This window comes from Nycticebus coucang, chromosome 6, assembly GCF_027406575.1.
Source record: "Nycticebus coucang isolate mNycCou1 chromosome 6, mNycCou1.pri, whole genome shotgun sequence".
NCBI lineage: Eukaryota > Metazoa > Chordata > Mammalia > Primates > Lorisidae > Nycticebus > Nycticebus coucang.
In genome coordinates this window covers 89,709,285-89,721,171 of record NC_069785.1, presented here as the reverse complement: position 1 = coordinate 89,721,171, position 11,887 = coordinate 89,709,285, and the positions used below count along the sequence as shown (strand labels likewise).

At 42.4% G+C, this 11,887-nt stretch overlaps 1 protein-coding gene and 1 pseudogene across 1 annotated transcript; both read right to left on the bottom strand.

The window, feature by feature from the left end:
- Positions 1-799: 799 nt before the first annotated feature.
- On the bottom strand, positions 800-7,841 carry LOC128588790 (N-lysine methyltransferase KMT5A-like; annotated as a pseudogene).
- LOC128588373 (tetratricopeptide repeat protein 4-like) lies at positions 7,603-9,903 on the bottom strand. Its single transcript, XM_053595114.1, has one exon. It carries the CDS (start codon positions 9,864-9,866, stop codon positions 8,703-8,705), a length of 1,164 nt encoding a protein of 387 aa, XP_053451089.1. The 5' UTR covers positions 9,867-9,903; the 3' UTR covers positions 7,603-8,702.
- Positions 9,904-11,887: the final 1,984 nt, after the last annotated feature.

Below are 11,887 nucleotides of genomic sequence, written 5' to 3'. Positions count from 1 at the left end.
AATATTTATTCATATACTTCAGTGTGTGCCTGATGAGATATCAGGAGAACAAGAGCTTGAAAACATGTCATCCAGGCTTCAGGAGGCAGCGTCTTCCTCACACCCACCGGGTACATAGACATTGGGAGTGTGGGGACAAAGTCTGGCTCTTCCACTGGAGGCGGGAGACTTGCCCAGCTTCCTAGTTCATGTTTGACTCTTTCCTCTAAAACCTATGCTGAGTCCTTGACTGCACACAGGGTTGCACAAACGTTCAACTTGTATACAAAAAAAGTACAAAAGCAACTGGAATATAAAAGTTTTCATACTATATGGCCATCTGTTCAAGTCTATCTTGGAAACCTGTAACAGATATTTAAATACTACAGTGAAAAGTCATCTTCATACACTTTTTTAAAAACATCCGAAGTCATCTGCTAAGATTAAGTGTGTAAAAAAAAAATCAGTTCCCCACCCTTTACCCTCCCTGCACCCTGACTTCCCCCCTCCCTTCTGTAATGGGTGGGGCACACCCACGGTGCATCTTAGAATGGGTACAGGCGAAAGCTACTAAATGCAGAATACAAATGTCTACATACAATAACTAAGAAAATGCCACGAAGGCTATGTTGACCAGTTTGATGAGAATATTTCAGATTGTATATGAAACCAGCAATTGTACCCCTTGATTGCACAAATGTACACAGCTATGACTTAACAATAAAAAAAAAAAAGAAAAGAAAAAAAATCAATTCCCTTTGAGGGCACTTTGTCCTTTGAAGAAGAAGGGGTGAGGGAAGGAGGGCGACGGGCCAGTCAGCTAATTTTCCAGCCACAGGTAAGCTTCCATGGAAGCCTTGCTGCTGTCGGCATAGTCATACAAGAGCTCCTCTCCAGCCTGGATGTTTCAGGAGGCGATGAGGATGAGGTGAGGTAATGCCGTCCCTGTTGTGCAGTTTGGTTTGTCAATTCCCACACTTGCTGTAATTGATCAGCCTTCGCAGACGATTTGTCTCTCCAGTTACATCCACACAGTAGGTTTTGCTCAGATACTGGAAATAGTACAATTAACAGCCTATGGAGGGGTCTTGTACATACAGAGCCTCCCGCTTCTTGGCATCGGTGATTTCGATGGGGTCCCTGTGGTATTCCACCACAAAGTCGCCCCAGGAGAAATGCTTGGTGGCTATCACACCCCTGCCTTTGCCATCAATGAGGTCAATCTTCATGCCTTCTTCTTTCCCACTTTCGATCAATTCATCTATTCTTTTTCTTTCTTCTGACTGCAGCTCAGCTTTGCTCTTCCTGTAGCTCCTTCGAACAGGGTACAAGTCTGTGAGCTTGCATTTCTGTTGTGTTTTTCCTTGAGCTTTCTCGCGAGGGGTCTGTTTGCCCTTGACGGGCTTTTTCAGAGCTTGCTTGGCAACTGCTGCATTGATAGAATCAGCAGACCAGGTTGGAGTTTTTGGAGGCTCTGCAGCTTCAGACTTTTGGTTTGGAAAAGGTGCCAGGGGACCTTTTCTGACATTTTTGATCTTCTGTTCTTCAGACTTCATGGTATTCCATATTGCATTTCCAGGATTTCTTATCTCTTCTCGCCGCCTGTAGATTTCATCTAATGGTTTCCCCTGGCATTTGACATCGTGATGTGCAACTGAGTTTTCTTCCTGAAAGGGGTAACGCACTCCAGAGAATTTGTTTGGACTCCTGTAGGAATAAATCTTTGATTGCCCAGGAAATACGTTCTCCCTGTGGCTGTGGAGCCTGCACCGCCCCTACGCTCCACTGTCTCTAGGCTCCGGGCGGTCGCTGCCACCACCGTGGCCTCCACTGCGCCGGGTTTGAACATATTCCTGCCTGCAGCCCAGACCAGACCATGGAGGCGCGCCCTGCGCCTTCGCCACTGCAGCCGAGCCACCACCGCTGCCGCTGCAGCTGCAGAAGCCACCAGCGCCACCGCGGTGCCCTGGGAACGGCAGGCGGTGCCTCAAGGCACCCCCTTCCCTCAAGGCTTGCAAGGCAGGCCCTGGCTCCCACGCACTGTGGCAGCCCTGGGCCACCTGGAATGAGGCTCACAGGGAGGGAGGCGCTGGCGGCGTGTCCTCAGTGGCCCTCCCTCCCGCTATCCGGCTCCCACCTCAGGAGTATCTTCAGTGTTCTTGTTAGAAAAGGCTACTGAGTGTTATCAAATTCTTTTTTTTTTTTTTTTTGCAGTTTTTGGCCAGGGCTGGGTTTGAACCTGCCACCTCTGGAATATGGGCCTGGCGCCCTACTACTTTGAGCCACAGGCGTTGCCCTGTTATCAAATTCTTTTTCTACATTTATTGGAAGGATCATATGGACTTTTTTTTTAATTATTAAATCATGGCTGTGAACAATAATGTGGCCTTTGTTTTTGCTTCTGTTAATATGGTGAATTACATTTATGAATTTGCATATGTTAAACCATCCTTACATCCCTAGAATGAAACCTACTTGATTGTGGTATATAATTTTTTTTAATGTGTTGCTGTAATCTATTGGGTAAGAAGTTACTGAGTATTTTTGAATCAATATTCATTAGTGAAATGGGTCTCTAATTCTCCTTTTTAGTTGGGTCTTTTTCTGGTTTTGGTATCAGGGTGATATTTGGTTCATAGAACATGTTAGGGAAGGTTCCTTTCTTCTCAATGTTTTGAAAAGGGTTCTGTAGCATAGGTACAAGTTTATCTTTGAGGGTTTTATAGAATTGTGGTGTGAAACCACCTGGTCTAGGACTTTTTTGTGTTGGAATATTTTTTATTGTTTCTTGGTGTTAGTGCTTGATCTGTTCAAGAGATCTATTTCTTCCTGGTTAAGTCTAGGGAGACAGTATGATTCCAGGTATTGGTCCATTTCCTTCTCATTGTCAAATCTGGGCATATAGTTTCTTGTACTAGTCAGAGATAATTTTCTTATATCTCAGTGGTATCTGGTGTTATTTCTCCTTTTTCACTTCTGATTGAGGTTACTAGAGCTTTTACTTTTCTATTTCTAGTAAATATGACCAAAAGTTTTTCTATTGTATTTATTTGCTAAAAATAATCAACTTTTTGTTTTGTTAATTTTCTGAGTGATTATTTTTTGTTTTTTCAGTTTCATTTATTTCTGATCTAACTTTGGTTATTCTGGTAGGTTTGGGATCGAATTGCTCTTCCTTTTCCATTTCTAAGATGATTCATTAGATTGTTTATTTGCTCTTTTTCTGTGTTTCGGATGTATGCATTGAATATGACAAATGTCTCTCTTAGGACTGCTTTTGCAGTATCTCACAAGTTTTGGTAACTTGTAGCTTCATAGTTGTTATGTTTGAGGAGTTTAATAATTTCATCCTGTATCTCTTCCAGATGTTATTCAGCATAGGGTTGTTTAATTTCTATGCCTTTGTGTGGGGATGATAATTTTTTTGGAGTTAAGTTTTATCTTTATTGCCCTGTGGTCTGAGAAGATACAAGGTACAATTTCAATTTTTAAAGTTTTGTTGAGGTTTGATTTGTGACCTACATTATGATGTATTTTATAATACGTTCCATGGGATGATAAGAAGAATGTATATTAATTTGTTTGGGGATGGTGTGTTCTGTATATGTCTATTAAGCCCATTTGTTCTATGATTGCATTTAAGTGCCTTGTTTAGTTTCTTTCTTTTTTTTATATATATATTTTTTTTATTAAATCATAACTGTATACATTGATATGATCATGGGGCATCATACACTCGCTTCATAAACCATTTGACACATTTTTATCACAGTGGTTAACATAGCCTTTCCAGCGTTATCTCAGTTACTGTGCCAAAACATTTACATTCTACATTTACCAAGTTTCGCAAATACCCCTGTAATATGCACCACAGGTGTGATCCCACCGATCCCCCTCCCTCTACCCACCCACCCCCTTTCCCACTTCCCCCTATTGTTAAGTTGTAGCTGGGTTATAGCTTTCATGTGAGAGTCCCAAATTAGTTTCATAGTAGGGCTGTGTACATTGGGTACTTTTTCTTCCATTCTTGGGATACTTTACTAAGAAGAATATGTTCCAGCTCCATCCATGTAAACATGAAAGAGGTAAAGTCTCCATCTTTCTTTAAGGCTGCATAGTATTCCATGGTATACATATACCACAATTTATTAATCCATTCGTGGATCGATGGGCACTTGGGCTTTTTCCATGACTTAGCTATTATGAATTGGGCTGCAATAAACATTCTGGTACAAATATCTTTGTTATGTTGTGATTTTTGGTCTTCTGGGTATATGCCCAGCAGAGGAATTACAGGATTGAATGGCAGATCTATTTTTAGATCTCTGAGTGTTCTCCATATATCTTTCCAAAAGGAATGTATTAATTTTCATTCCCACCAGCAGTGCAGAAGTGTTCCCTTTTCTCCGCATCCACGCCAACATCTCTGGTCTTGAGATTTTGTGATATATGCTAGTCTCATTGGAGTTAGATGATATCTCAAAGTAGTTTTGATTTGCATTTCTCTGATGATCAAAGATGATGAGCATTTTTTCATATGTCTGAAGGCCGTGCGCCTGTCTTCTTCAGAGAAGTTTCTCTTCAAATCTCTTGCCCAGCCTGCAATGGGATCCCTTGTTTTTTTCTTGCTGATGTGTTTGAGTTCTCTGTGGATTCTGGTTATTAAACCTTTGTCAGAGATATACCCTGCAAATATCTTCTCCCATTCTGAGGGCTGTCTGCTTGCTCTGCTTACTGTGCTCTTAGCTGTGCAGATGCTTTTTAGTTTGATCAAGTCCCAGTAGTGTATTTTTGAAGCTGCTTCAATTGCCCGGGGGGTTCTCCTCATGAAATACTCACCCAGACCAATTTCTTCAAGGGTTTTCCCTGCATTCTCCTCTGGTATTTTTATAGTTTCATGTTTTAAGTTTAAATCTTTAATCCAATGAGAGTCTATCTTAGTTAATGGTGAAAGGTGTGGGTCCAATTTCAGTCTTCTGCAGGTTGCCAGCCAGTTCACCCAGCACCATTTGTTAAATAGGGAATCTTTTCCCCACTGAATGTTTTTAATTGGCTTGTCAAAAATCAAATAGCGGTAAGTAGCTGGATTCATCTCTTGGTTCTCTATTCTGTTCCAGATATCTACTTCTCTGTTTTTGTGCCAATACCATGCAGTTTTGATCACTATCGATTTGTAGTAAAGTCTGAGGTCTGGTAGTGTGATTCCTCCTGTTTTGTTTTTATTTCTGAGTCATGTCTTGGCTATTTGAGGTTTTTTCTGATTCCATATAAAATGAAGTAATGTTTTTTCAAGATCTTTAAAATATGACAGTGGAGCTTTAATAGGGAGTGCGTTGAAATTATACATTGCTTTGGGTAGTATGGACATTTTTATAATAATGATTCTTCCCAGCCATGAGCATGGTATGTTTTTCCCTTTGTTAACATTTTCAGCTATTTCTTTTCTTAGAGTTTCATAGTTCTCTTTATAGAGATCTTTCACGTCTTTTGTTAGGTAAATTCCCAAATATTTCATCTTCTTTGGCACTACTGTGAATGGGATAGAGTCCTTACTGCTTTTTCAATTTGACTGTTGTTGGTGTATATAAAGGCTACCGATTTATGAATGTTGATTTTGTAACCTGAGACGCTGCTGTATTCCTTGATCACTTCTAGGGGTTTTGTGGTAGAGTCCCTAGTGTTTTCCAGATACACAATCATATCATCTGCGAAGAGTGAGAGTTTGATCTCTTCTGACCCTATATGGATACCCTTGATCGCCTTTTCTTCCCTAATTGCAGTGGCTAAAACTTCCATTACAATGTTGAAAAGCAATGGAGACAATGGGCAGCCTTGTCTGGTTCCTGGTCTGAGTGGAAATGATTCCAATTTAACTCCATTCAATATGATATTGGCTGTGGGTTTGCTGTAGATAGCCTCTATCAGTTTAAGAAAAGTCTCTTCTAGACCAATTTTCTTGAGTGTTCTGATCATGAAGGGATGCTGGATATTATCAAAAGCTTTTTCTGCATCAATTGAGAGAATCATATGGTCTTTGTTTTTTAATTTGTTTATGTGCTGAATTACATTTATAGATTTACGTGTATTGAACCAGCCTTGAGATCCTGGGATAAAACCAACTTGGTCATGATGTATAATTTGTTTGATGTGTTGCTGGATTCTGTTTGTTAGGATCTTGTTGAATATTTTTGCATCTATATTCATTAGTGATATTGGTCTATAATTTTCTTTTCTTGTTGGGTCTTTTCCTGGTTTGGGGATCAGGGTGATGTTTGCTTCATAGAACGTGTTGGGTAGTCTTCCTTCTTTTTCTACATTTTGGAACAGGTTGAGTAATATAGGTACTAATTCCTCTTTAAAGGTTTGGTAGAATTCTGACGTGAAACCATCTGGTCCCGGGCTTTTCTTTTTAGGGAGGTTTTGTATAGTTGATGCTATTTCTGAACTTGATATGGGTCTGTTCAACATTTCCACTTGATTCTAGTTAAGTCTTGGAAGGTGGCGTGCTTCCAAGTATCGGTCTATTTCCTTCAGATTTTCATATTTCTGAGAATAAAGTTTCTTGTAATATTCATTAAGGATTTTTTGGATTTCTGATGAGTCTGTGGTTATTTCGTCTTTGTTGTTTCTGATTGATGATATTAGAGATTTTACTCTTTTTTTCCTTATTAGGTTGGCCAGAGGTTTATCTATTTTATTGACCTTTTCGAAAAACCAGCTTTTTGATTTATTGATCTGTTGTATTATTCTTTTGTTTTCAATTTCATTTAATTCTGCTCTAATTTTGGTTATTTCTTTTCTTCTACTGGGTTTGGGGTTGGAATGTTCTTCCTTTTCCAGTTGCGTGAGATGTCCCATTAAGTTGTTAACTTCCTCTCTTTCCATTCTCTTGAGGAAGGCTTGCAGTGCTATAAATTTCCCTCTTAGAACTGCCTTTGCGGTGTCCCAGAGGTTCTGATAACCTTAAATAACCTATCATTCAGCATAAGGTTATTTAACTTCCATGTTTTTGTATGGGTATGCAGATTCCTGTTGTTACTCAATTCAAGTTTTATTCCATGATGGTCCGAGAAGATGCAAGGAATAATTTCTATTCCTTTAAATGTACTCAGGTTAGACTTGTGACCTAAAATGTGGTCAATTTTGGAGTAAGTTCCGTGGGCTGATGAGAAGTATGTGTATTCAGTTTTGTTGGGATGAAATGTTCTGTAGATGTCTGCTAAATCTAAATATTGGATGGTTAGGTTTAAATCTAAGATTTCTTTGCTCAGCTTCTTTCTGGAGGAAAGATCCAATACTGCCAAGGGAGTGTTGAAATCTCCGACGATTATGGAGCTGGAGGAAATCAAGTTACTCATGTCTGTTAGAGTTTCTCTTATAAATTGAGGTGCATTCTGGTTGGGTGCATAGATATTAATAATTGAGATCTCATCATATTGAGTATTACCCTTAACAAATATGAAGTGACCATTCTTGTCCTTCCTTACTTTTGATGGTTTAAAGCCTACTGTATCTGCAAATAAAATTGCAACACCTGCTTTTTTCTGATTACCATTTGCCTGAAATATGGATGACCATCCTTTCTTTTTTTTTTGAAGGACAGCAGCTGGTTTTAGTTTAATAATGTATTAGGCAGCTTTGCTGTGGTAAGATATAACCCCCAAATCTCGGGCTCACTACAGCAAACGTTTTTCTCTCGTGTGACAGTCGAGGGCTGCAGTCCATCTGCTTTAGCTCTGTTCCACGTCTTACATTCTGGCACCCACGCTAAGGAACAGCTCCAACACGGGAGACATGTTCTCATGGCAGAGGCACAACATGACCCCACCACTCAAGGGCTCTGCAAGCTTCTGCCTGGACATTGGGGTGGGGGGTGTCGATGCCTGTTCACATCCCTTTGCCTGGGGAGAAGGGAAGTATGCTCCCCATGTGGGATGTACAGTGCTCATGCAGTGGGCACTGCAAAAAACCACACAGCTATGGGTAAAGATGTATAAAATCCTTGGGAGGGGTGACAAATAGCTGCACACAAAATATGATGACCCAACACATGAGAAGATTTTTGAATTTAAAAGACACAAAGTCCTAAAATGTGAAAATTGCAGAGGAATTCAGAGGCCACTGTCCAATTCTCCGTACTGCAAAGAACAGGAAAATTGACAAACTTTTTTTTTGTTGTTGTTATAAAGTGATGAGGTCTTACTATGTCCCCCAGGCTGGCCTTGAGCTCCAAGGCTCATGTAATACTTCACTCTCAGCCTCCTGAATAGCCAGGACAACAGGAGTGCATTTCACCCTGCCGAGCAAAACCGGCAGACTCTTCAGGGGCACCAGGGATCCCAGTCTGTACAGTCTTTATAAATGCAGAACAAGGAGTCTAACTGCACAAGGTTCACAACCACATAACTGCATCCTGAGTCAGTCTCCAAAGGGCAGAGAGTCGCACAGGTCATTTGCTGTGGTAACCTCAGATGTCCCTTCAGAGATGGAGTCCAAGGACGTTGTGACCAAAGCAGCTGAAAACATAAGACAGCTGGAGGGCAGCATTGGGCCAGAAAGGCTGCAGTTCAGGGAAGCGAGCATCTCCTCCCCCACCATCCCCAGGTGACAGAAACAAAGTGCTGGACTCTAGGAATGTGTCCAGCTGCCTCAGGCATGCTAGATTCCAGGCAGAAGAAACAGAGGGGGAGCCTAGGGGGCCTGGCACCCACAGCCTGGCTCAGTCACTCTATCTGGTGCACCTTTCTCTCCTGGAGATAATTCTTCCAAAAAGGAGAGGATCCCACACAGACCAAAAATGCTGGTGTCAGGGATTTGAGAAAGTACCTGGGGTGCTGCAGTGCCCGCAGCAGGGTGCTTCTGGGAGGCACCCGGTAGAGTTCTGCCCCATCCTCATCCTCAAAGTAGACCTCCAAGTCATCAGGGCAGTACTTCTGCTCTAAGTCCCAGGAGGGTGTTTCACCAAACATCACCTTTAGATGATCAATAAACCTGGAGTCCTCGTGAAAAGCAGAGATGAAGTCTGACTGGGCATGCTCCGGGTACAGGAAGAGCACGGGCCAGCTCAGCCTGCCCTGGTCATCTAGACTCAGCCTGGCTCCACAGGGGTTTTCAGAGCTGAGTCCATCCAAGAAAAGCTCAGCTAGGCCTTCTGAGGCTGAGTCTTCATCCTCACAGGCGGCTTCAGAGAGCCTGATGTTCCTAGCCTTGACAGCCTGGAGTAAAGCCTCATTCTGATTCTGCTCCTTCTTCTCTTTCAACTTTGCTTTCCTCAGATCCCTTTGTTCAGTTCGCTTTAGCTTGTCTGCTTTAGCCCTCACTTCCAGAAGCTTCTTCTCTTTGGCATCTACTTGCAGCCCCTCATCACACAAGTTCACAGCTTCAGCAAAGTGTTTCAGTTCCAGATGGCATAATGCACCTCTTACTATTGCTTTGAGGTGGCAGGGTTTTAACTTTCTGGCAGCTGTTACATCGTTGAGAGCAGAACGAAAATTGCCCAGATAGTACTGTGCGGCTGCCCGGTTGGTATAAAGGACAGCATTCAAATCAGGATCTGCACCTTTCTTCTTCAATCCTTCAGTGTAAGAAATCACAGCTTTCTTATAGTCTTTTTCTTTAAAGTAATCATTGCCCTCATCTTTATAGGTCTTGGCCTGTTCTTCTGGAGATCGGTCCTCATCAAAAATAATTGACTGGAGGCAAGCCAAGTCAGGACTCTCCTTGGGATCAATTTCAGATGGGGCTTTCTTCATAAATAGGGGGACCTTTTCAAATTCCTCCTCCCACTGATTTTCGTCGAAGCCTCCACGGTAAGGCTGGCTCCGGAACTTTTCCAGGAACGCATCCATGGCGTCGTCGGAGGCGACGTCCGGCTCAGGCTGCTCCATGGCCGACCCTGACCGGCCAGTCCAGGTCCAGGCGGCGTGAAACTAACAGCCACTTCCGCAGTGCGGGCGTCCATCCCTCAATCCTCCCAGCTGCTACCACGCGCGTGCGCGCTGCCGGTTCCGCCATCCTGGAACCGGGGCCGGATGACCATCCTTTCACCCTGAGTCTGTATTTGACTTTTAAGTTGAGATGTGACTCTTGTATGCAACAAATATCTGGCTTGAGTTTTTGTATCCAGTCAGCTAACCTATGCCTCTTTAGAGGACAGTTTAAGCCATTCACATTGATGGAGAGTATTGATAAGTGTGGTGGAATTTTGGGTATCGAGTTTTTCAAAGGTCTAGTGGACATTTTTAATCCTTTCACCAGTGTGGAAGTTGGAGTTTGATCCGAAGTTTCTGAGTGAGTTTACTTTTGTGGCATAGGATTGGGTTGGTCATTGTGGAGGATAGGTCTGAGAACATCCTGAAGAGCTGGTTTACTTACGGCAAATTTTTTCAACATATGAATGTCATTGAAGTATTTAATTTCTCCATCATAGATGAAACTCAGTTTAGCTGGATACAAGATCCTGGGTTGAAAGTTTTTTTGCTTTAGGAAATTAAAAGTGATGACCAGCCAGTGAAGAGGCTGATGACCAGCCTCTTCTGCCTTGAAAAGTTTCAGCAGAGAGATCTGCAGTTATTCTAATATTCTTACCTTTGTACGTTATAGTTTTCTTTCACCAGGCTGCTTTGAGAATCTTCTCTTTCATGTTAACTTTAGTGAAGCTAATTATGATATGTCTGGGGGATGACTTATTGGGGTTGAATCGTGCTGGGGTTCTGAAGCTGTCTGCTATCTGAATTTCAGATTCTCTAGGCATGTCTGGAAAATTTTCTTTCATAATTTCATGCAGAAGGGCCTCTGTGCCCTCGGAGGCCACTTCATCATTCTCAGAAATCCCTATAATCCTTATGTTGCTTTTTTCTTAATTATCTGAGAGTTCTCTGAGTGAGTGATCCGTTTTTGCTCTCCATTTCTCTTCCTCTTTGAGAGATTGGGAGCGTTCAAAGACTTTATCTTCAATGTCAGAAATCCTTTCTTCTGCTTGCTCCATTCTGTTACTGAGGGATTCTACTGTATTTTTCATATCTTTGAGGGCTGTAAGTTCTTGCTTCAGTGTGTCTAAGTCTTTGGTGGTTTTGTCTTTAAATTCGTTAATTTCTTGACAAAATTTTTGAATTTCTCCTCGAATTCCTAATTCCATTTTATTAATCTTGTCTGCAATCCAAATTCTGAATTCGATTTCTGACATCTCAGCCAGTTGTTTATGAATGGGATCTTCAATCACATCTGCCGTATCTTTTCTTCGGGGGGTTGATCTATTCTGGTTATTCATGTTACCAGAGTTTTTCTGCTGATTCCGCCCCATGGTTATTTTACTCCCTTTGGTTTTTCCCCTGGGGTTTTATGGAGGGCCCGTACAGTGTTGTGGCGTGAGAAACTGGGGCCCTGTCTGGTGTGGTGGAGCAAAGTGGTTCTGTCTTGTTTTCAGCTGGTTTCTGTTCGATCCTATTGCAACTTCTACTCTGGCTTGAAGTCTCAGCTGTGTGGAAAAATCAGCAATTAAGTCACCCTGCCCGCCGACCTCTGGCCCCAGTTGGAAAAGGAGAATCAAACCTTCCTACAATCGCACATCCAGGGCACCGCCTGAAAAGTCCTCAGTCTATTAACCCAGTTCAAAAGGTCCAAATCAACTGTCTCAATCGGCACTTGTCTCGGGTGGGAGAGTTCAAGAGGTCTCTGGGAACTGGATCACAGGGGCCTGGTGACTCCTCTGACACGGCTCACCCCAGTGCAGCGTGGAGTCAGGAGGAGCCACCCCACAAAAAGAGCAGTCTAGGAAGGTTGACGTCTCCTTCCCCACTTTGCCCCTCCGTCGGACCCAGTCATTGGTATCTCTGCAGATGGCTAACCCAGTTGCCTGCAGTGAACAGATACTCCAGGGGTTTGCACCTGCCTGAATCGCAAGGAAGTC

Excerpts from the sequence above, each read along its gene's own strand:
- LOC128588373 (XM_053595114.1), bottom strand. The coding sequence starts at position 9,866 with ATGGAGCAGCCTGAGCCGGACGTCGCCTCCGACGACGCCATGGATGCG.